Source organism: Schistocerca americana, chromosome 2 (assembly GCF_021461395.2).
Source record: "Schistocerca americana isolate TAMUIC-IGC-003095 chromosome 2, iqSchAmer2.1, whole genome shotgun sequence".
NCBI classification, from domain to species: domain Eukaryota; kingdom Metazoa; phylum Arthropoda; class Insecta; order Orthoptera; family Acrididae; genus Schistocerca; species Schistocerca americana.
This window is the reverse complement of record NC_060120.1, coordinates 445,348,129-445,374,603: the sequence shown is the minus strand read 5'-3', so window position 1 is coordinate 445,374,603 and position 26,475 is coordinate 445,348,129. Positions and strand designations below refer to the sequence as shown.

General features: G+C 38.9%; 1 protein-coding gene across 4 annotated transcripts in view; it reads left to right on the top strand.

Annotated features, from left to right (window-relative positions):
* Positions 1-26,475, top strand: part of LOC124595577 (phenoloxidase 2-like) — a 223,104-nt gene that overhangs the window by 40,911 nt on the left and 155,718 nt on the right. For all 4 annotated transcript variants that reach the window (XM_047134366.1, XM_047134363.1, XM_047134364.1 and 1 more), the window contains exon 2: positions 10,647-10,805. In XM_047134366.1, the coding sequence (XP_046990322.1) occupies positions 10,647-10,805 (159 nt within the window). The remainder of the gene's footprint in view (positions 1-10,646; positions 10,806-26,475) is intronic.

Sequence of the window (26,475 nt, the reverse complement as noted above, 5' to 3'; positions counted from 1 at the left end):
TTGATTAGTTTGAATATGTGTTGAAATTCACTTAAATCTGAAATAAAATTTACACTCAGTGTAAAAGACTATCAATGGTGTTGGGGGAGTGAAGATGAGAAGAGAGTAACATGAAAATAATAAAAGATAGTGAATAAATAAATAATCAAGCAATGCCAATGAATCAGATGATAATCAGTTTACTCAAGAATACAGGCACAGTTGGAGGAAGGAAATTTTAAATGTGATCAACTGCAATTGCTTCACAATAATTGATACATATAAGAAAATGAAAGTAACCAATAAAATGAACAAAAATGAAATGTTAAAAGATCTATTACCTGGTTTTCTAGCCACTTGACTGCATCAGTACCAGCTTGAGGTATAACTCTACACTGGTTCTGAAATGTGGAGCTGAGACACCTTTCAGATATGACAGGGCATCCAGAAAAACTGATCAGACAAGTAAAGCAGGCCAAGTGAAGTCACTATCGCTTCACAGTGGTGAGTGAGCACTCCATCTTGTTTTGGTTTCTGTGCTAAAGTGCTTTTGAGAGGAAAACACTATCTGTCCTAGTTCACATAAATGGCCTTTGAATCAGGCTCTCTGTCTCACTGATTTCAAATCCTTCGCAGCATTGACATACTGAATAAGTCTTCTCACTTAATAGTGCATAGTCACCCTAATGACTGCAGCTGTCTCTCTATAACTGCAGTTGTCTCTCATACTGCATTGACACCATGCAGTTCAATGCTCCAGACTGGGCCGTGGCACAAAAGTCCTCCCTTCTTCGAAGAATTCTTTTGAATTTTGATTTTTGCAACCGTTTCCTCACATTCAGTAACATCTTTGGAAACTGTTTCAGTGACTTTTGCCTTAATCACTTCAAATGGTGACGACATCTTTCTACCTTTGCCACTCATATGGTGAAAGCCCAATGCGGTCATGTACTTTAAAACTGTACACATGTACAACACAGGGTAAGTAAATATCCTAATTGTTGTGATGGCTGTTTACATAATAACTTAACATTTTGCTGACAGTCTGATGGATGTGTTCCATTCTTCTATCTGATTGAGGTCAGAAGGACTATTTCTTAGATTTCAGATTCACAACAGATGGTGGAACTGCTTAGTCAGCTCAGGCATGAATTTAATGCCCTGGTCTGTTGGGAATGTGAAACTTGAATAACCAGTTACCATGGGCTGTGCCGCCATGCTTGCTTGTCAGTTCATGATTGCAACCATCGCCATGTAATATGAAAAGTGGTATATGTTGGTTAACACATAGCAATTACCCACCAATGTTAAGCTAAATGGACCCAAAAATGGCAATTTCTAACATTTCAGGTGGTTTGGAGCCTCTGGCAATCTTTGAAATGGCATGCCATGATGACTGGGATTGGCACATAGTATGCAATATCTCAGATACCGGTCAATCCCCCATCTCCTTTTCTTCCACCAGTATTACTCAGCTGTTTGATAGCAGTTGTTTCACACATTCTGTGAACTGATAGCACATGATTGTACACTTTCTTTGATACCTCATTCTTTCTAGTTGTGTGTATCATAATGTGTGGCCCAAACTTCATCATCTTACATGATAGCCTTCTGTGCATTGTGAAGCATGGCTGTGTCCTGAATAACTGATAGTCTGTTCCAGTGTTGCTCTGTGCCTCCTGCCACTCTGCCAAGTCTCATACAACACCAGTCTTTCTGCTCAAGCATTTGGCATTGCTTTGTCCCTGTCAGGTTTCTGTACTATCTCCTAAATGAATCCATTCAACCTTAATGCCCAATGAGTTAATCTGCTTAAAGGATCTTTCACTCCTAATATCCACTTAAATGCCACTTGGATCCTTATAATGTTGAATTTCCTCCCATACAGGTAACAATGGAAATACGTAATACCATATGTGACACTCAACATCTCTTTCACCATTGTTGAGTAAATCCATTTGGCTTTATTCAACTGCTTTAATGCATGTACTATAGGATGTATAATGGCTCTTCTTGTCCATTGTCTTTTTCGAGCCCCACGTTTAGGGCAGCATTTTGTATAATGTCATCTTCATAACTTGATAATGATCTCAACACTCTACTGACTGTCGCCGAGTTTTAGGCAAGGCCAAGTACAAATCAAACCAAGTCATCAAGAAGAAGAGGCATTATACAAAATGGCGCCATTTTGTATAACGGCTCTTCTTGTCCGTTGTCTTGTTCGAGCCCAACGTTCAGCACTGTTATTTTGTGTAACGTCGTCTTCGTAACTTGATAACGATCTCAACACTCTATCGACTGTCACAGAGTTTTAGCTGAGACCAAGTACAAATCAAACCAAATCATCAAGAAGAAGAGACGTTATAGATGCTCCTTGCCATTTATGTAATGACTCAGACTGCATCTAAATACCTGGTTACTTGCAGCACAGAATAGGTTAATTTGTTTTTGTAATTTGGAAATATTAGTACTGTGCTAGTTTTAGCATCTCTTTCAATTTTTCAGGTGCAGTTTGGCAGTGAGTTTTCCATTGGAATTTCACACCTTTGAACAAATGAGTTAAAAGTTTAGTGATTTCAGCAAACCCTTTGACAAATTTTCTGTAATAATTACACAAGTGTAAAAATGACAGAAATTGTTTCATTCAGTCTTGGCTAATCACACAACCTAAATAGTTTACCTCTGTGGATGCAAAATTACAGTTTCAATAGTTAAAATTACACATGCCAAATCCAAAATCTTAAACACTTGCTCTATTCACTGCACATGCTCCTCTAAATCTTTAGAAAACACAATAACATTCTCTAAATATGGTTTTAACCTAATTAATACTCCATCAAATAATCTGTGGAATGTGGCTGGCTCATTCTTAAGCCCACAAACCATCCTGTGATGTTGGTAGCATCCCCACGGAACAGGGAACGCAGTCCTCAGTGGGTCTTTTGGGAGCACTTCCAATTGGTGATATCCACTCTTTAAATCCACTGTGGAGATGTATTTATTATGTTGTTCTAGGTTTGTTTATTTATTTATTTATTTATTTATTGTTCTGTGGGACCACATTATGGAGAAGTCTCCATGGTCATGGAACGAGTCAATACATGAAATTATAACACGATTGTAGAAACAGATAAAATGAAATATAAGAAACATAGTCAGCTGACACGTCGTTAGTTTAAATAAAGAAAATCAAGAATGTAACACTGGAATTTGCTTAATTTTTTAGCTCTTCCAGGAGCTCCTTGACAGAATAGAAGGAGTGAGCCATTAGGAAACTCTTCAGTTTAGACTTAAAAGCGTTTGGGCAACTGCTAAGATTTTTGATTTCTTGTGGTAGCTTATTGAAAATGGATGCAGCAGAATACTGCACTCCTTTCTGCACAAGAGTTAAGGAAGTGCATTCCACATGCAGATTTAATTTCTGCCTAGTATTAACTGAGTGAAAGCTGCTAACTCTTCGGAATAAGCTAACATTGCTAACAACAAACAACATTAAAGAAAATATATACTGTGAGGGTAATGTCAAAATTCCCAGGCTATTGAATAGGGGTCGACGAGAGGTTTTCGAACTTACACCACACATAGCTCAAACAGCCCGTTTTTGAGCCAAAAATACCCTTTTTGAATCAGAAGAATTACCCCAAAAAATAATACCATATGACATAAGCGCATGAAAACATTCGAAGTAGACTACTTTTCGTGTTGAAATGTCACTTATTTCAGATACTGTTCTAATGGTAAATAAAGCGGCATTTAGTTTCTGAACAAGATCCTGAACATGGGCTTTCCACAACAGCTTACTATCTATCTGTACGCCCAGGAACTTGAACTGTTCCGTCTCGCTTATAACATGCCCATTCTGTCTGATTAAAATATCAGTTCTTGTTGAATTGTGAGTTAGAAACTGTAAAAACTGAGTCTTACTGTGATTTAGCATCAAATAATTTTCCACAAGCCACGAACTTATTTCATGAACTACATTATTTGATAATGTTTCAATATTACACACAAGATCCTTCACTACCAAGCTGGTGTCATCAGCAAACAGAAATATTTTTGAATCACCTGTAATACTAGAAGGCATATCATTTATATAAATAAGAAACAGCAGTGGCCCCAGCAGTGATCCTTGGGGAACGCCCCATTTAACAGTGCCCCATTGGGACTGAACATCATTACCACTCTCAATATTGCGGAGAATATGTTGGCCATCACATCCATTGTATTTAGTATAGGATGCGCATTTGTCACCATTTTTGTGTTCAGATATTGATACTCCAACAAAACCTGTATTTCTCCACCATATCTAATGATTTCTTTGGCATAATGACAATGGGTGCTCATCATGGACTCTCACACTCCGCTGAAAAATGCTATCTTTCAGGTGCCCATTGATGGATTTCTCCATTAACAATTGTAAATCCCGAGATATTTTGTATGGATTCTAGTGGATTGTGGAATTATCCCCTGCCAATATTTCATTCTGTTTCATTTATGTAACTGGTAATGGTGCACTACAATATGAGCAAATCCATAAATCGTATTGATAGAGTTTCAGTGTCCAACTGTTTTCTTTTAAATACTGTATTTACATAATGCAAATTCATCGATGAATTGCTCATGGCAAAGGTCTCCACTTGACCTCTGTAAGTCATCCTCTTCTAGGATGTCCAAATTGGAATTAACAGTCCTTTTGTCAGATCTACTTTGAGCCAAAATTATCCAGGTTCATGGGAACCAGTACTCTCCACCTACCTCCTGCACCTGTGTCACTCCTCCTCTGTGCGAAACAATGCAAAGTGTTGAATTCTTCATTGTTTTACAGTGGCTGTACAACACACAACAGATTCTTTGGCAGGTTATTTCCTACAATCACCAAGAGTAATTTTCCCATACCTCTTGGTACTTTTATCATGCAAATTGAGCTCCAAAAAATGTGTACATGGTTTATTTGACTCCACCTTTATGATCAGTGAATCTTGCAACAAAAAGTCATTTCAGTGGTCATTCCCTGCTGGAACAATGTCCCACCGGATTTGATAGTGTGGTGTGAAAGGCAAATTTTTTTGTGATGCTTATTCAGAATATCAGATCTAGGATTGATTGTGCAACAGCATTCACAGACATGGGGTAACAGTTCCACAAATTCCTGAAAATTTCTTGTTCCAGTACAAAAATTGAGTAACATTAATCCCAATGATGCCATATCATTATTCCCTACCCAAATGTAATTTGTTTCTCAGAGAATTCAATCTCTTTGTTCATAACAAGTGCAGACTAGTCAAGTTTAGTCATAGACACATGAGTCCCTGTGTACACCAAAAACCTATGCTCCATTCCACTTACTATGTCCACCAGTCAGCATTCCACCTTTGCATATATTTCTGTAGCATTACACTTTACTGGGAATGCCATCCAGTGGTTGAGGAATTCCTGTTGTCATTTAATGAAGCTCTACCAAGATGCTGTTCATTTTACTTCCATTTAACAGTCATACACCCAATACCCTGTCACACCACATCAGTAGCATTTTGATTGGTGGTATTTTTTCCAAACACCTGTCACATATCTGCATCTGTAGTGCCTGACCTCACCTCTGAGGGGGCAAAAAAAAAAAAAAAAAAAACTTACACCTGAGTAGCTATGTCTAATTTCCATAGCTGCATAGCAGCCTTAATGGCAGCAGCCAAAACCTTTGAATTCTACATCTGTACTTTTCTTGATCTATCGAATGGAAGTCCTCTGAGAAATACATATAGTGCTTTTTGTTCAGCTTTTTCAGAATAAATTTATTCAGTGTCAACTTAGATGTTTCTACATTTATTTTCATCATCCTACATAAGAATTCTTCCACCACCTTGTGCCATTTCTGGAACAACCTGTTGTGTTGTTCCCTTATGAATATAGCACTATTTTGCTTGAAAATAACACTGAAAGAGTCCTTTTTTAAAGATGTTCAAATGTGCATATTTTATCCAGTCCCTCATGATACATGACATGCATTTTTACCTCACCCACAAATGATAACCGCATCATGTGCAGATGTATTTCATCTGGCCAATTACCTGGAGTATCAGCAGCAGACCGACATGTCCTGTGATGGTTTGCATGCAAAGAAGCCACAAGACTAGCCACAATAGGATCCATAGAAGAAACAGGTACTCTAAATGAAACTTTTGTCTCTGTTGACACAAGTGCTTATGCTGTCAATGCTCATTATCCACTGTTAAAGTATCTACCAGCCTTTGTAATGTGGCATTTTTTCCCAATAGTTTGTCCATGTGTTTCACCAATGTACAATTTCATCCTGCATTGTCATTGCTCATGTTTCTGGCAGTTATGTAACCTCTGTCTAAAGAGACAGTATACTTAAAGTACACTGCACAACATCAAAGCAAGGATGGTTACCACAAACACTTGGGCAGAGAACAAGAAAAATGCCATTAATTCTTACGAGAGGTCATAGCACATCAAGATTCAGAACATTGATGTGCCTCATGCCAATAATGTCAGTAATTCCTACATGTAGCTTTTACTGCCTTCATATGCGGCAATTCATGGTGGACCACATTACAATATTGACATCACATTGGCCATAAATAGTAATCTTTACAATTTCTTGTAAAATAGGACAGATCCACAGGTCCTTCAGGTCTCTCAAACTGAACCCATAAATTCCTATGCACCCATCCTATCCACTATACACATACATAAGAACACCAAAAAAGATCACCTAAGAATATAAAGCTCACTTACCAAACTTGTGCCATTGAAACTGCAAGGCAGAGCAGATGACAACATTGCAGCCAGAGTGTCCTCTTGGTGACTGACAGCAGCTGATGTAGCTACAGACACTTATGACACCAGATTGTTGAAGCCAGGAGGTGACCCCAACAGTGATGGATTAAACACTACCATCAGCAGGACCATCTGAGCAACAGCATGTGTAGACAACATAATCTGCTGAGGTCAGCAGGATAGCAGTAGCCGACAGAGACTGCAAATCATTGTCAATGAATGGCAGCTACATCCAGGCTGCTTTCCCATCTTGAGCTGTGAAATACAACACAGAGGAGGATGGTCTCAAGCAGTTAGCCCCCAGGATGATTGCTGTCAGAGGCGTGTTCCAATCTTGGGCAGTGGTCAGCATGGACCAAAGTGCAGCAACAGGATAACCAGGCAACTACTATTCTGGACTCAAACACATGTCCCACCAGGGATGTGGACACCTTCAGGAGGCAGTCACCCAGTAGGTGACTCGGCGATGTGAAGACACCAGCTGGACCGCATACAATTTTCTGCTCAAGCAGGTGCCTGTGACTTCTGGAGTCTAAGTCCAGAACAGGTGACTGGTTGCATCACCTTGTGCTGTGAAAGGGCTTCATCCTGAAGTTGGAGACTCGTACTGGTGGTGTGGATCAGTATCACATGCACACCTGGATACTATCTTAGAACCATGTAGCATGCTGAAGGAGATGGTCTGATTCTAGCACTATTTATGCAAAACATGCCAGCTAGTGTTTTCCTCTTGCCAGTTCTGTAGCCCAGAATGTGAATGAAGTTAGGGTGCTTGCTTGCCTCTGTGAAGCAATAGTGACTTCACCTGGCCTGCTTAACTGGTGGCAGGAAGATTTTGCAGCATCAGCATACTTGCACACTGAATGTGTCTTCTTTCTTCATAGTTTGAGTTGGTCCATCTTGATACTACTCATGATTTTGTCTTCTCCTGGATATGCATTCTATTCTTAAATACAATCTTAATAAGCCACAACCTCCCTGTCTTCAATTACTCATAGAGACATGCCAGTATATTCCATGTATGGTTAATGTTGTACTCATCCATCACAGGTGCAAATATTTAATTAGAACTTCTCAAAGAATCATTCTGATAATATAAATGACCACGTTTATCAGTGGGACTACACTTCATACAAAAATGTCTTTGTAAATAATTTTATATCTTCCTTTTTTGTAAGCATGTACCACTTTCTGTTAAATACCTTTATATAACATTTGTGTTGTGCACCTAGATGAAAAGGTACCATCCCTTAGATTTTTAATAACTTGTCTTCATCATGTAAGAAAAGCCTTTCGTTGCACTAAAATAATGACGCATCAAATTGATAAAGTTAATATTTAACAGTTCTCCTGCATAATACATCACTTTCAGTTAATTTCTTCTTAAATGCTGGTCACTAACTGGTAAGAAATTCTAGTAATGGCTATTTGTGTGTGTTCCTATGTAACAATGACATATTGATTTGATGAAATTTGGTTAACCACTGTTATTATTTAACAGTTTTCCTGTGTAATGTTTCACTTTCAGTTGCTTTCTTCTTAAATACTGGTCATAAACTGGCAAGACATTGTAATAATGGCTATATGTGTGTGTGTGTGTGTGTGTGTGTGTGTGTGTGTGTGTGTGCCAATGTTCATTTGCCTGTCAAATACCTCTTTGCTCTAAAATGTTGATCTGTAATCTTCACAGATTGTACTGCTAGGGCAAAGTTAACATAGCAATACTGACTACTTAAATGACTACCAAAATCAAATTTGAAGTCAAGCAATCAAACAAAACTATTTTGCTCACTGTTCATAGCTCCTTACTTTAGAGAAAGTTATTGTTTTTCAGTAATATAACACTTCCTAAACTGAATTTGGGCACTTTCACAGTGGGGAAAGCACTTCACTATATGTATCAGTCACCATCAGATCAAAATAGAACAACTGTCCTTCCAATAAACATGAGTCAGAAGCCTTTCAGAATTTTCTTGTAACAAATCCAGCTCCAATAACTTCAGTAGGATTCTATGGTACAATTACTATATTGGTAAGTAGATGTAGTTAATGATGTAATTTAGTTAACATTTGGTTTATTTTGCAAATTTTGATAACATGCAATGGTCATGCCTGTTCAAGCACTGAAACATTTTTATATATTAATTTCAAACGTCAGGTTTCAACAAAGATTAGAGATGGTGCTGACAGTGGTGTCCCAATGTTCATGCTGCTGTGGAACACTGATAATTGTAACCCACACTGCTGATTTGCTGTGTTGATGGAACATTCATGAATCACTTGTCAGGATCTCCTCCATGCAACATGAAAAAACACCAACAGTTTAGTACAAAAATCATAGAAATAACTTTACATATTTAAAGCATATTCTATTATGGCTTGCCTGATGTCATGCAAGTTGAAAATGAGGACAGTGCTGCCTACCAGTTTGGAGCATTACAAGTGCATGATCACCATACTGATGTCACCTCACTCCATATGGTATCATTTTGTCATGCAGTTCAATGCTCCACACTAGGTCATGTTGCAACAGCTATATATATTTTAGAACTATTTACATGAAATGTGCACAGTTAAACTATACTTCATCGCTCCTGCAACATTACATAAATGACCATGTTGCACGATGGAACATATTTTCACATTCCTCTTCGTGAAAACTAACTTTAGAGTCATCTACAAGCAAATTTGAAAGGTATAAAAGTAAAACATTTATGTATGGCAGAATTTTTGCTGTCTTGAGATCATCATCCTGCAGTACCAAGACTGGATTTCAGATCTATTTCTTGCACTGGACAAAATTCCTTATTTTCTATAATGTTCTGTATTTGTAATACTACTAGTTTGAGAGGGTTAATCCTCCATCTTCAGGTATTGAAATGTGGTCAGTTACAGCCCCATGGCAAACGATGAGCTTCTGGCCTTCAATTTTGTGATACTAAAATGTCTGGAGGTGAAAAATTGGTGCTCTGAAACAGGTGGCATGGTTAATATGGAACATTGTAGTAGATGTTTTTGCTTACAGGACCTCATTACTGCCATGAGGATGTTGTGATATGGACAAACTTATTATCTGTTTCTTGCTTTCTTGTAGGCCATCAAGTACAGAGAAAGGGTTCAGTCAAATATGTAGAATAAGAGGCTGCAATATAATTGGTTGACTAAGGAAATCATACTGTAAGACAGTGTTAGGATACGGTGGTATAGAACTGGGGCATCAGGGGCTCATGGCTACCAACAAGTATTAACTAATGTGTATGTGAAATTTAGTAAACAAGCACTACAGAGCTTAACTGGAGACCATGTAACTCATGATGTTGCATGTTTTTCACCCTTTGTACTCAGTGCTTCCTGATGATGGTTCACATCAGTGACACCCCATTAAACCAAAATGGCAGACTGCTACAAATGCTCAATATATAGCTGTATGTCTCATACTTTCTGACTACCAATCATCTATATGTAATAATAATATGACTGCATTTGATACAGAAATTTGATATTTTTTTCAATATATATAGTAGTGACATGTTTATACAAGTTGCAAATTACACAAATATATGTGAGTAAAGGAAGTCTTGAGATAGAGAAAGCCTTCTGAAATAAACAGATTAATTTAATTTATGAACTTATTTACTATTGGATTTATGTAGTGAGTAAGATATTTATGACATATAAAATAGTGATAAAGAAGTTAAAATTATGCTGGTAAAAGTAAATATGTTGTTCAAGCATTGGTGCACAAATTAACTGTATCATGAAATATAGTTATGAACACAATAGTATGTGTTATTCAGTGTTTCCTTTTTTAACATAGGAGTGTTAGATGATGAAAACACAATCTTTTAATATAGTTGTGTTTATTCCAGGCACAGAGAATATCCTTAAAACCCAGGCAGAGACAGCAGGATTTTCAAACGGACAAACTACAGTACATCCCCTCACTGATGGGGCATATGAATGAGCCAGTATGCCTTCTAAAGGGAAGACATAGAAACATTGCATTTAAAGTGCCAAAAGAGTATTTGGTAAGTTATGGTAATTTTATGCAAATATCTTACTAATTTGATGAACGAAATACAACATGTTGTTGTTGTTGTGGTCTTCAGTCCTGAGACTGGTTTGATGCAGCTCTCCATGCTACTCTATCCTGTGCAAGCTTCTTCACCTCCCAGTACCTACTGCAACCTACATCCTTCTGAATCTGCTTGGTGTATTCATCTCTTGGTCTCCCTCTACGATTTTTACCCCCCACGCTGCCCTCCTATGTTAAATTGGTGATCCCTTGATGCCTGAGAACATGTCCTACCAATCGATCCCTTCTTCTAGTCAAGTTGTGCCACAAACTCCTCTTCTCCCCAATTCTATTCAATACCTCCTCATTAGTTATGTGATCTACCCATCTAATCTTCAGCATTCTTCTGTAGCACCACATTTCGAAAGCTTCTATTCTCTTCTTGTTCAAACTATTTATCGTCCATGTTTCACTTCCATACATGGCTACACTCCATACAAATACTTTCAGAAATGGCTTCCTGACACTTAAATCTATACTCGATGTTAACAAATTTCTCTTCTTCTTGCCATTGCCAGTCTACATTTTATATCCTCTCTACTTCGACCATCATCAGTTATTTTGCTCCTCAAATAGCAAAACTCCTTTACTACTTTAAGTGTCTCATTTACTAATCTAATACCCTCGACATCACCCAACTTAATTCGACTACATTCCATTATCCTCGTTTTGCTTTTGTTGATGTTCATCTTACATCCTCCTTTCAAGACACTATCCATTCCGTTCAACTGCTCTTCCAAGTCCTTTGCTGTCTCTGACAGAATTACAATGTCATCAGCGAACCTCAAGGTTTTTATTTCTTCTCCATGGAATTTAATACCTACTCCAAATTTTTCTTTTGTTTCCTTCACTGCTTGCTCAATATACAGATTGAAAAACATCAGGGAGAGGCTACAAACCTGTCTCACTCCATTCCCAACCACTGCTTCCCTTTCATGCCCCTCAACTCTTATAACTGCCATTTGGTTTCTGTACAAATTGTAAATAGCCTTTCGCTCTCTGTATTTTACCCCTGCCACCTTCAGAATCTGAAAGAGAGTCAACATTGTCAACAGCTTTCTTTAAGTCTACAAATGCTAGAAACATAGGTTTACCTTTCCTTAATCTAGCTTCTAAGATAAGTCATGGGGTCAGTATTGCCTGACATGTTCCAATATTTCTACGGAATCCAAACTGATCTTCCCCAAGGTCAGCTTCTACTACTTTTTCCAATCGTCTGTAAAGAATTCGCATTAGTATTTTGCAGCCGTGACTTATTAAACTGATGGTTCGGTAATTTTCACATCTGTCAACACCTGCTTTCTTTGGGATTGGAATTATTATATTCTTCTTGAAGTCTGAGGGTATTTCAGCTGTCTCATATATCTTGCTCACCAGATGGTAGAGTTTTGTCAGGACTGGCTCTCCCAAGGCTGTCAGTAGTTCTAATGGAATGTTGCCTACTCCCAGGGCCTTGTTTCGACTCAGGTCTTTCAGTGCTCTGTCAAACTCTTCACGCAGTATCATATCTCCCATTTAATCTTCATCTACATCCTCTTCCATTTCCATAATATTGTCCAAAAGTACATTGCCCTTGTATAGACCCTCTATATACTCCTTCCACCTTTCTGCTTTCCCTTGTTTGCTTAGAACTGGGTTTCCATCTGAGCTCCTGATATTCATACAAGTGGTTCTCTTTTCTCCAAAGGTCTCTTTAATTTTCCTGTAGGCAGTATCCATCTTACCCCTAGTGAGATAAGCCTCTACATCCTTACATTTGTCCTCTAGCCATCCCTGCTTAGCCATTTTGCACTTCCTGTCGATCTCATTTTTGAGACATTTGTATACCTTTTTGCCTGCTTCATTTACTGCATTTTTATATTTTCTCCTTTCATCAATCAAATTCAATACTTCTTCTGTTACCCAAGGATTTCTACTAGCTCTCGTCTTTTTACCTACTTGATCCTCTGCTGCCTTCACTACTTCATCCCTCAGAGCTACCCATTCTTCTTCTACTGTACTTCTTTCCCCCATTCCTGTCAATTGTTCCCTTATGCTCTCCCTCAAACACTGTACAACCTCTGGTTTAGCCAATTTATCCAGGTCCCATCTCCTTAAATTCCCACCAGTTTCTTCACTTTTAATCTACAGCTCATAACCAATTGATTGTGGCCAGAGTCCACATCTGCACCTGGAAATGTCTTACAATTTAAAACCTGGTTCCTAAATCTCTGTCTTACCATTATATAATCTATCTGAAACCTGTCAGTATCTCCAGGCTTCTTCCATGTATACAACCTTCTTTTATGATTCTTGAACCAAGTGTTAGCTATGATTAAGTTGTGCTCTGCGCAAAATTCTACGAGGCGGCTTCCTCTTTCATTTCTTCCCCCCAATCCATATTCACCTACTACGTTTCCTTCTCTCCCTTTTCCTACTACCGAATTCCAGTCACCCATGACTATTAAATTTTCGCCTCCCTTCGCTATCTGAATAATTTCTTTTATTTCATCATACATTTCTTTCATTTCTTTGTCATCTGCGGAGCTAGTTGGCATATAAACTTGTACTACTGTAGTAGGCATGGGCTTCGTGTCTATCTTGGCCACAATAATGCGTTCACTATGCTATTTGTAGTAGCTTACCCGCATTCCTATTTTTTTATTCATTATTAAACCTACTCCTGCATTACCCCTATTTGACTTTGTATTTATAACCCTGTATTCACCTGACCAAATGTCTTGTTCCTCCTGCCACCAAACTTCACTAATTCCCACTATATCTAAATTTAACCTATCCATTTCCCTTTTTAAATTTTCTATCCTACCTGCCTGATTAGGGGATCTGACATTCCACGCTCCGATCCGTAGAATGCCAGTTTTCTTTCTCCTGATAATGACGTCCTCTTGAGTAGTCCCTGCCTGGAGATCAGAATGGGGGACTATTTTACCTCCAGAATATTTTACCAGAGAGGACGCCATCATCTGCATGCCCTCGGGAAAAATTACGGCTGTAGTTTCTCCTTGCTTTCAACCGTTCGCAGTATCAGCACAGCAAGGCTGTTTTGGTTAGTGTTACAAGGCCAGATCAGTCAATCATCCAGACTGTTGCCCCTGCAACTACTGAAAAGGCTGCTGCCCCTCTTCAGGAGCCACACGTTTGTCTGGCCTCTCAACAGATACCCCTCTGTTGTGGTTGCACCTACATTACGGCTATCTGTATCGCTGAGGCACGCAAGCCTCCCCACCGATGGCAAGGTCCATGGTTTTTTTTGGGGGGGGGGGGGGGGGGGGGGGAATACAACATATTTTTCTAATTTATGCTGCATATACAGTGAATGCTATTTCAGCTATTATACAATTTTCAAGTGATCCTACAATAATAATGATGGTAAAATTTTTTATATGAAGTTATAGAAGCATATGTTGAATGGCTTATGCTGGCATTGGTAATTGCTTGCTGTGCACTTTAGGTGTTCAATACAGAATTTAGAGTGCTTTGTTGAGATGATTTCTCAGTTTTTGTGCTGCCAGAAATTTATGTAGAGAGCTCACATTTTTATTATCACCTGTGACTGTTCGATAGTAAAGCTTACTCCTCCAGTGAATATATGTTTGTAGATATTACATTATAATGCACATTTTACAATTTACAAAAAGAACAGGGTCTCCAAGATGTACCTACTGTCAAATAAAGATACATAACTCCTATGCTTACCAGGACTCCTCTGCTGATAAGCATGAACAACATTTAATAAAACATTAATTTCAGTATCTTCTTAACTTTTGCTGGGTGAGGCTTACTATTTTCCTCATTTGTCATTATGCAAATGTTGTATGTACTTTCATCTGTTGTTATTTTCAGTTTACTTTGTTCTCAAAAAATAGAGAGTGATATGCGTGTTGTTCTTGTTGCCTTTCATAGTTGTTCAATAGTAGTTGTGGCTCAAAGCATCTTATCACACTCTATTCATACAACTAAATTTAATAACACAGGCCAATGAAAAATTTTTTAAAAACTTTTTTTACTTTGATATATAGACTTTTATGAGCTGAATCCAAATCTAGCCTTAGTTTTTTTGTATCACCCATAGTTTTCGAACAATGAGCTTTTCATTATATAGTATAAAAATCCTATGCTGTATGGTAAATGAGGAAATTAATGAAATGCTTTGTTACAAAATAAGCATGGTTTGTATTTACAGTAAGCTACTTATAATATATATATATATTTCACTTTGCAGCTGGAATTGGTTTGTATTTTCTTCCTCTTTTCTTTGAAGCTTCTTGTGTAGCTTTTTCTACAATGAGTTGCTTGGTGAACTTCTCAGTGATGTGACCAACAGTAGTCCCCCATCATGTTGGTGTTCCAGCAGCCTTGGTAGCGTTTTTCCATCACTTTAATGTCCTGGTGAAAACACTCTCCTTGCTCCTCACTAACATCTCCCATATTGTCCGGGAAGTAATCAAGGTGACCAATCAAAAAGTGAACTTTCAGGCTCATTAAACATCCTAAAGAAACATATTCTGCGTCTTTTTCATGTGCTAAGAACTTTGTAACAACTTTCTTGAATGATACCCATGCTTCTTTCTCATTTAAGGTCATTGTGGATTTAAAGTTCACATCAAACATGAATTTTATAATGTCAGGTCCAACAAAGATGCCTTCTTTTAGTTTAGCTTCTGATAGATGTGGAAATTTTTGGCAGAGATACTTAAAACATGGTCCATCTGTAGGCAAAACCCTTACAGATTGTTTCATTAGGCCTAACTTTATACGTAGAGGTGGTAGGAGTATGTTTTTTGGATCTACAAGGTTTTTGCGTAGAATGTTCTTCTCACCATGTTTTAAAAACTCCCTCACAGGCTAGTTCTTTCTGCATCAGTGTTGATCCCTAGCTCTACTGTCCCATTCACACAAGAAACATGGAAATTTGGTAAAGCCACCTTGCTGACTAAGGAGCATGCATGTTACTTTTAGATCGCCACATATCATCCAACCATGAGCCAAATAGCTATTTTATTTAGCACTATTTCTAGGTTTTCATAGCTTTCTTTGTCCGTGGCTCGTGGTCTTGCGGCAGCATTCTTGCTTCCCTCTTCGGGGTCCCTGGTTCGATTGCTGGCGGGGTCAGGGATTTCCCCTGCCTTGAGATGACTGGGTGTTGTGTGTCTTTCATCATCATTTCATCCTCATTCACTTGCAAGTCACCGTAGTAGCGTTAAAGAACTTGTGGAGCAGCGGCTGAACTGCCCCACAAGGGGTCTCCCAGCCACTAATGCCATACGCTCATTTATTATAGCTTTCTTTCATATGTACAGAATGTCCAACAGATATGGATGCATATTTTTCACCATTGTGTAATAAAACAGTCTTTAAACTAGTTTTGGATGAATCAATAAACAGCCTCCAGTCTTCCTTTTTGTATTACAATGGAATTCATCATCATCTGGTTCATTGAAATCAGATTGTAGATCAGAAAATACTTGTGTTGGAATAGAATTTAAATCATCTGATGGTTCAGGAACTGGCACGTCTACACCATGCCCTACTGGTTGGATGGGGACCAGAAGGTTAGGGTAGCTTATTACCATCTTGTTTTTCGAATTATGACCAGTAATATCAACACTGAAAAAGTAGCAATCATCAGAATGATTTCTTGGCTCCCTCCATGTCATAGGAACAGCAAATCTCAAGTCTTTTTCCTGTGCGGCACCCAAGATTTATCTTGATCACCAAGTTTAGATCCATGGTATGATAGATAAAACTTTTCACCAAGTCCTATAATGTTTCTTTGGTGTTTTTAAATTCACCACAAATATAACAAAAACTGTCAGCAGAGTTTTTACAATCATGATTAGAAATTGTACTGAGCACATGTACAGGAAAGTACAGGAAATGGGAAAGTGAGGTTAGCTTAACAGTAAACAAAACACCATCTGTTAACGTAAAAATAGAATCGACCTTTTTTGCCAGCAAATGTTTTTCAGCAGTGCTAACAACGTCATCTACATTCATTACACCTCCTTTTAAAATTATTTTAACTATATAAAAGCTGTTAAATTCTTTAAAAAATCACGTAATTTAATAAATTTAACTGAAAAATGTGAAGAAATGGTTTGTGGTACAGTTTTTTAAGTATCATATTTTGATTTCCCATGCTAGAAAAACATAAGAATAAGGTATTTTCAGCAAAAAAGTTTTTCCATCATTGGCCTGTGTAATTTATTACTTACTCCCAGGAGACTAATACTGTTCCTATTTCTGTTTCATTAAGTTTTTTACTTTTATTCATATGATCACTGGAGAATCATATTATTGTCTCTCTCTTATCAACATTAATGTTACATAGTCCATTTGAATGTCAAATATTGCCTATTGAAGTTTCCTGTTCTCTTTTTTCCTTATGTTTCCATGGCTGTATAGATAGCAGTAGACTTCATTAGACTCAAGTAGATACTGGTGTCGGAATAAACCTACATCCACAATAGTAACTTCAATTGCAGAATTTCTTAAGGCTTGTTCTTTGAATGGGGATTGATTTGATTTTTTATCCTGTATTTAATTCTGTACAAGGGATTTACATACTTGCAACATAGCACAAGTCAAGGAATACAAAGTCACATCAACATATTTGGTTACCGGTACACAAAATCTTTTTGCACTGGATAGTACATTAGTTATATTCTGTGTGCTGTCACCTGAATTTGCTGCTGTAAACTACTTACTGGCACAAACGACACAACATTAAATGTAAATTTTTATCTGTGTAACATCTTTCGTGTGTTGATAGAAGTTTAGGTATATAATACGTTTATATTCTGAACTTAAGATTACAAGTTTATTTGTCTTTACTATAACACATTCTGCAGTTGGTTTCTTTTTTGTAGTGGTTTATATTTACTAGCCAATGCTTTTATCATCATGAAAAATCAGTCTATTTGTTGATTTGTTCATTTTAAATTGAAAAAGAATTAATGAATTAATTTTGTATCACATTCACTCATACCGTATTCTTCCATTCTACTTGGTATTCTTAGGCACGCTGCAAGTATTCATAAAATTGCTACCATCTGTGGTGTACACAGTAAGGTGAGTATGGTGTAACAGTTTGCATAGCTGGATGGTGTGCTGTGAGTTGCCAGTTAAAATCCAACCATCGTCAATTATTTGTTACTAGCCTTTCCCCTTGGCTTTGCACATGTATGCATTCTACACGTATTTTGAACACATGTCCCCCTCTGTGTGTCCTCCTCTTCCTACTTCTGTCTACCCACCTTATTCTCCCACCTGTATCTGTCTGTCTCTTCCTCCCCACACTCCCTGTATCTTCGTCTCCTGTTCCACCTCTCTGTCCATTTCCTTCACTCCCTCTCTCTGACCATATCTTCTTCCCACATCCCTCTGCCCACTCTGCCCATATCCCCCCTCCACCTCTCTCTTTTCATCTCTGTGTCCCTCTCTTGCTTTACCACCTGCTCACTACCTATCTACAACATCCACCTGCTTCATGCATCTCTCCCTCCTCCTCTCTCTCTCCCTCTGTCCATTTTCTCCTCCCAGTCACTGTCAGTCACCTCCTTTATCCAACTCTACCTGTTCCCAACCACATTCATTGGCACATGTAGCCCATGTGATGCAATTCAACACAGTAAACATGTATTACTTGAGTATGCCTCTCAAGCAGGTCAGACCACACACCAGGGGATTGAAAATCATTTATTTGCCCTGATGTACAGGCCACCATGCAAAGCAGATCAGTAAAGTAGGCCAATATTACTCCACCACAACATGACTCTCATACATGACAGCCCACATGTCGGAGCCTGGAAAACCATTTTATTCCTCTAACATGTAGGCTGCCCTATAAAGCAAGTTTATTTGGTAGGTCAGTACTGTTCCCACACAAAATGCCTCTCGTGCCAGGGAGCTTATATGCAATGTGTCATAAAAAACATGTTTTTGGTCTTATCTTCACTCCTATTGGAGCTAGGAGGTTATAAAACCCACAGTTCTGATACTCATGAGGTCTGTACAAATAGCTGCACTTTCCATTCAGGAGTTCAGTTCTACTCTGGTTGTATGTTGGTGTTCATAATAAATGTGCTTTCAGTGGTAAGTGTTATATTTCATTGACAATCCTTGTTTTGCATTTGGAGTAGATTGTGGTTACTGCATGACACTGTTTGGTGGACATGCTGTGTACTTCAAATATTCTGCATCAGCCTACTTCCAATTATGCAATCTAAAAGCCATCACTTTCTTAGACAGTAAACAGAGTACAAGCAGTATATTGTTCCCTAGGTCTGTATATTGAAGAGATCAGTGTATTCCAACACATCAGGTATCCACCAGTGTTTTCTGTGGACATTGGTCAGGACCCTTTAAAATGGCTGAGAGGGTTTGACTGACCACCAAATACAATAGGTGGGATGACATGATGTTAGCAGCAAGCCTTTTTGGTGGTAGAACAATTGAAGAACAGGGCCCAAAATCAAGGGGAAATGACACAGTCTCAAATATAGAATATTTTGGCCCTTTTCCACATTGTGAATCCGAGTATGATAGTAACTGACAACATCACACACTTGATGAAAGGTGTGGTAGAAGACATGCACCAAGTTTTACTGGTAAAGGACGTCACAGCAACTGTGGAATTCATGAAGAGTGTCAGTACATTGAGAAAATGCAACAGAAAAGACTTAGCTGAAAGAAGCACCTATCTGAAATGTGGTCCCTGTGCCAGTTGTGGAAGACCATCACAGGCTTGCCACTCTCCTATGTCATATACTAAGAGAATGGTGTGACATTTTACAGCAGCCAGAACTGTTGATCCAAGTAATAGCAGCCATGAATGCTGAACCCATATCAGGAGGTAACAGAAAATGTTGAAGAAGAGATGTATCAATCTTTAGCATCAATCTACAGTAGAAGATGCCAAGAGGACTGGACTTAGCCTACTCAGACTAATGTTGCAGACTTAAAGTGGTAACCCAGCATGTGACCAACAAAGATACAAACAACTTCTTCTCCAGATATAGTGTCCTGCAAAGGAACAGACATTTGGAGGACAGTATGACTATACATCACCAGACATCAGCCAACAGTTCTACTCATGCCAGTCAACTGCAGGTGATTATAGATAACCTGTGGGATGTAGCCCATTGCCATACCCTGTAAAAGGTTTCTCCCCAACATGCTGTAGCCATTTCCTGTCACTGTACAGGGATACAAACCAGCTGCTGATAAATTCAGGGAAACTAAGTGAAGCAACCAATTCTGAAAGCGAAGCCACTGCAGATGCAAATTCTCCATTGATGACAGTCAGCAAAATGTCAGGACATATCACTGACATCATCATCAATGGCCAAAATGTCCAGGCAGTAGTCAACTCAGGGGCTTCTTTTTCTGTAATTTCAAATGGTTATCATCACTCACCAGTTAAAGAAGAATATGTTCTGTTATATGAAAGCAATTGTATTGATAGTCGCAAAGAGGGAAATATCTCCATCTGACAGGAATATGTATTACAATAATAAATATCAGTCACAGAACACACCCATGTGAGATTGTCATTTTAACAGAATGTAGTCATAATGTTATGCTTGTATGGGGCTTCATGCAGGCATTACAAACAGTCATAGACTGTGGAAGATTGGAGCCCCAGATTGAAGAAGCTTTCTAATAGGCACCAAAGACTACTCTGGGCAATTGTTTGCTGTTGAAGGTGGTGTTATCCTGCCATTATCAAAAAATGGTTCAAATGGCTCTGAGCACTATGGGACTTAACATCTGAGGTCATCAGTCCTCTAGAATTTAGAACTACTTAAACCTAACTAACCTAAGCACATCACACACATCCATGCCCGAGGCAGGATTCGAACCTGCAACCGTAGCAGTCACGCGGTTCCGGACTGAAGCGCCTAGAACCGCAAGGCCACCGCGGCCGGCCCTGCCATTATCAATGAAAGGAATTCTCCTCATTGATTCAGGTGTTAAGTAAAATTGTGAAGTTTTTGTTGACTGCAAAAAGCTCCTCAGGGTTACAAAATAAATCTAAATGCAAGAGATGATCATAAGCACTCAAGTACCCATAATTCATCTCTAAAGGTATGTGCATAGGGAAAGCCAAAACAATTCAGAAAGGACAGTTCCATTGATAAAGATTCTTGCCCTACTACCAATACAGGGACAGCAGGGTAGGAAGCTACTGTCAAACTGCAAATAGGATCTGGTTTAACTGAGGAACAATGTCAGAATGTGTTAGCTGTTCTGCTTCCAAATATAGTTTGGAGAAAAGATAGAGCAAGAAGCCCATGGCAAAACATCCTGTCAACACTGGGGATCATCAACCCAGTTAGCTAGCACGTGTACAGTGTGTCTCCAACTGAGGACAGTCAAGGAGGAAGTTGAGAAGATGCTGCAAGATGACATCATTCAACCTTCAGAGATTCCTTTGCCCTTTCATGTTGTGCTTGTGAAGTAGAAGAATGGGACATGGTGTTTCCATACTACTGCTGATGGCTGAAGTAAATCATGAAATAACATGACTACCCATTGCTGCACACTGATGAGAGTTGTTGCAAGGAGTAAAATATTTCTCAACTGTGGAGATGAAGTAACCTACTGGAAAATTGAAGTGGCCAAAGCTGACTGGAAAAAGACTGTCTTTGTAACTACTGATGGCTTCTATAATGGCTTCAATTTATGCTGTTTGGACTATGTATTGCACCTGCCACCTTTGAGTGTATGATATACAACTGCTTCAACAACTAAAATGTAAGATGTGTCTCTGCTATCAGGATAACATTGTTGTTTGAGGTTTGAAGAACATCTAAGCTACCTAAGAATGTTGTTGAAGTGTGTTCTGACTATAGGTCTTTGCCTGAATCCAAAAAGGTGCCTCTTTGCCACCCAAGAATTAAAAATCTTGGGGCACCTAGTGATTAGTGATGAAATCCATCCTGACACAGAGAAAATAAGAGCACATTTGTGATGTGAGAAGTTTTCTCAGAATGTGTTTGTACTACTGGCAATTCATAAAGGACTTTTGCACCAAGGCACACCCTTGTAAGAACTACTGCAGGGAGATGCCAAATTTCCATGAGCAAGCTGCATGAGAGGCCTCTTTAAGGAGATGCTGTCATCTTCTATAGTACTTGTGTTGCATGATGAGAATGTTGAGATAGAACTTCTCAACAACACTGGCAGTTATGGGGTAGTTGCAGGTCTAGTACATATTTTGGAGGGTGCTAAAAAGGAGATAGCTTATGCTTCCAAGTCTAAGATGAACTACTCTACAACTGAGAAAGTTTGTGTTATTTTGGCCATCAACAAGTTCCATCTATATTTATTTGGCAAACAATTCATCATTGTGATGGGACACCATTCTCTGTACTGGCTAACTAACCTAAAGTTCTCATTGGGTTGACTGACAAGGTAGACCCAGAGGCTTCAGGAGCCCGTCATCACAAACAATAGACAAAAACAAGAGGACATTGACTGGGTTTCAAGAAATCCTTCTGTGGAACATATCATTGTGCACAAAATCTCATTTATCATTACATCAAATGGCATTGCTGCTGCTGAACAGAGGAAGAACCAGCATTACTGAAAACCATAGAAGCCTTGAAGACCATTGAATTAACTAGAAGAAAATTCCAAGTAATAAATGAAATATTCTGTTAGAGGAACTGTGATCCAATGGTGTGGAAATGATTACTCATCAACGCAGCTCAACAGTGGCCAGTTATTCTGGAGTTTTTCCATGACTCTCCAACATTTGGTCACATGGGATTCATGAAGACAGTACATGAAACCAACTGCAGTCATCTCTAGCTAAGTCTCTACTGATCCATTAGACACATCTATTCGACATTACGTGAGCAGCTGTAAGGAATGCCAGTGATGGGAGCACATGCTGTGAAATCTCAGGCATCATTGCATTATATGCCAATGCTACTGAACAGAAGGAAGAACCGGCTTTCCTGAAAACTGTAGAAGCCTTGAAACTGAGGAATCAACCAAAGGAAAATTCCAAGTAATAAATGAAACATTTTTTTAGAGGAACTGTGATCCGATAGGGTGGAGATGATTGGCCAGTTACCCTGAAGTTTTTCCATGACACTCCAACATCTGGTCACCTGGGATTCATGGACACAATACATCAAAGCAGCTGCAAGTATCACTAGCTAAGTCTCTACTGATCCATCACACATATTCATTTGTTACTAAGTTAGCCACTGTAAGGAATGCTAGTGATGGAAGCACATGCTGCATTTGCCTCAGGACATCTGGTACCAGTTCTGCCTGTAGCAGCACTATTCCACTGAATTAGGATCAACCTCATTGGATAGGTTCCTGATGTTGACAAATGTGAATCAATCTACACTGTCTACACAGTCTACACTGACTGTCACATCCACTAATCTGTCACAAAAGCAGTGCCAACTGCTGAAGCTCTGGAAGTGAATTGTGAAAGACTTCATTTTAAACAACAGACCACACTGTGCAATGGTTTTTGATCATGTATATGTTTTGTAGCTGAGGCTGGTATCAGAGGTAATATCACACTGTGACATCACCAACAGACAAATGGCCTCACAGAATGTTTTAATAAGACTTGAGAGATATGGTATCGATGTACACTAATTTCAAATAGAGAGATTCAGATACAGTACTACCTTTCATGACATTTACATACAACATGGTGAAGCAAGACAGTATAGCCTTTACACTGTCTTTTCTTCTGCATGGTGGAGAGGGTAAACAACAATGGATACACTTGTTTTTGCTTCAGCTGCATGATACTAGGATGACTACGTGAAAAACAACATAACTGGGACAGAAGACAGCTGGCTTGGATATTTATTATTTATTTATTTATTTCATTCATATTCTGTAGACCCATTAGCGTTAAATCGCTTGGGTGTAGAATGTGTCATTTACATAGATTTGAGACATTTGTTTATAATAATAGGTAGTACACTGAATAATATATTACATAGAAAAAATGTTTACAAGAATAGTTTTTTGTAAAAAGTTACAAATTACATTGAACAGACTTACAATAGACCAAAATCAATTCACATATTCTCATACATAAATTTGTCCAGTGAGTAAATGGTTTTAGTTAGAAGATACTGTTTAAGCTGATCTTTAAAAGTATGTGGATCAGTAACTGACATTTTTATTGCCTGAGGGAGAGCATTAAATATTTTTATGCAAGAGTAGTGTACTCCTTTTTGCACCATACTTAGATTCTATGGACCTTGGACACCCAGGCAAAAGCACAAGAGTACTATAATGCCAAACACTCATTGTTGAAATACAGACCAGGAAGCTTGGTATGGATTTTTAGCCTGTGTGGATGGTGCCACATTGGAAAAGTTACTAAATCACTATTTCATGTGTACTGTATCATTCATTTTTTGTCAGATATCACATATGAAGTTGAGGATTATGAACATTCATCAAAAGACAGAAGTGCCTACTGCAGTCATGGGGTGCAGATTGATCTACATCTACATCTACACACATACCCCGCAATCCACCATACGGTGCATGTTGGAGGGTACCTCGTACCACAACTAGCATCTTCTCTCCCTGTTCCACTCCCAAACAGAATGAGGGAAAAATGACTGCCTATATGCCTCTGTACAAGCCCTAATATCTTTTATCTTATCTTTGTGGTCCTTCCATGAAATGTAAGTTGGCGACAGTTAAATTGTACTGCAGTCAGCCTCATATGCTGGTTCTCTAAATTTCCTCAGTAGCAATTCATTAAAAGAACACCTCCTTTCCTGTAGAGACTACCACCTGAGTTCCTGAAGCATTTCCGTAACACTCGCGTGATGATAAAACCTACCAGTAACAAATCTAGCAGCCTGCCTCTGAATTGCTTCTATGTCCTCCCTCAATCCGACCTGATAGGGATCCCAAAGTCAAGAATAGGTCGTACTAGTGCTTTATAAGCAGTCTCCTTCACAGATGAACCACATCTTCCCAAAACTCTACCAATGAACCGAAGATGACCATCTGCCTTCCCTACAACTGCCATTACATGCTTGTCCCACTTCATATCGCTCTGCAGTGTTACGCCCAACTATTTAATCGACGTGACTGTGTCAAGCGCTACACTACTAATGGAGTATTCAAACATTACAGGATTTTTCCTATTCATCTGCTTTAATTTACATTTATCTATATTTGGAGTTAGCTGCCATTCTTTACACCAATCACAAATCCTGTCCAAGTCATCTTGTATCCTCCTACAGTCACTCAACGATGACACCATCCCATACAACACAGTATCATCAGCAAACAGCCGCACATTGCTATCCATCCTATCCAAAAGATCATTTATGTAGATAGAAAACAACAGCGGACCTACCACACTTCCCTGGGGCCCCCTGATGATACCCTCATCTCCGATGAACACTCACCATCGAGGACAACGTACTGGGTTCTATTACTCAAGAAGTCTTCAAGCCACTCACATACTTGGAAACCAATCCCATATGCTCATACCTTAGTTAGGAGTCTGCAGTGGGGCACCAAGTCAAACACTTTCCGGAAGTCAAGGAATATGGCATCCATCTGATACCCTTCATCCATGCTGAAAAAAGGGTGAGTTGCGTTTCACAGGAGCAATGCTTTCTAAAACCGTGCTGATGCATCGACAGCAACTTCTCTGTCTCAAGGAAATTCATTATATTCAAACTGAGAATATGTTCAAGAATACTGCAACAAACTGATGTTAAGGATATTGGTCTGTAATTTTGAGGATCCGTCCTTCTACCCTTCTTATATACAGGCATCACCTGTGCAAAATGCAAGCTAAGTAAGGAGCCAATGTAGTAGAGTACTCTCTGTAAAATCGAATTGGAATCCCATCAGGACCTGGCGATTTGTTTATTTTCAACCCATTCAGCTGCTTCACAGCCTCAGGGATGTCTATCACTATGTCCTCCATACGGGAATCTGTACGAGACTCTAATGGTGGTATGTTTGTACGATCCTCCTGCATGTAAGATTTCTCAAATGCTAAATTTAAAATTTCAGCTTTTGTTTTGCTGTCTTCCATTGCCAGGCCAGACTGATCAGTGAGTGACTGGATGGAAGCCTTTGACCCGCTTACCGATTTTACGTAAGACCAGAATTTCCTTGGGTTTTCAGCAAGATCTTTTGCTAAGGTGTGACGGTGGTAGCGGTTGAATGCTTCGCGCATTGCTCTTTTTACAGCAGCACGAATCTCTTCTAACTTTTGCCTGTCCTCATTCTCCTGATCATTCTTGTACCGCGAGTGCAACTGCCTTTGCTTCCTGAGCATTCTCCGAATTGCACTGTTGAACCACAGTGGGTCTTTTGCATCTGTAACCCACTTTTTCGGCACATACTTGTCCAACGCGTGATTTACAATGTGTTTAAAATTTGCCCATAATTCTTCCATGTCCATCATACCGGAAGTAAATGAAGTCGATTCATTTACTAAGTGGGATGCTAACAACTGCTTATCTGCTCTTTCTAGTAAGAATACTCTCCTAGCCTTCTTGACCGACTTTTAAACTTTCGTAACCATGGTCATAATGACAACACTATGATCACTAATCCCTGTCTCAACACTGACACCGTCGATGAGGTCT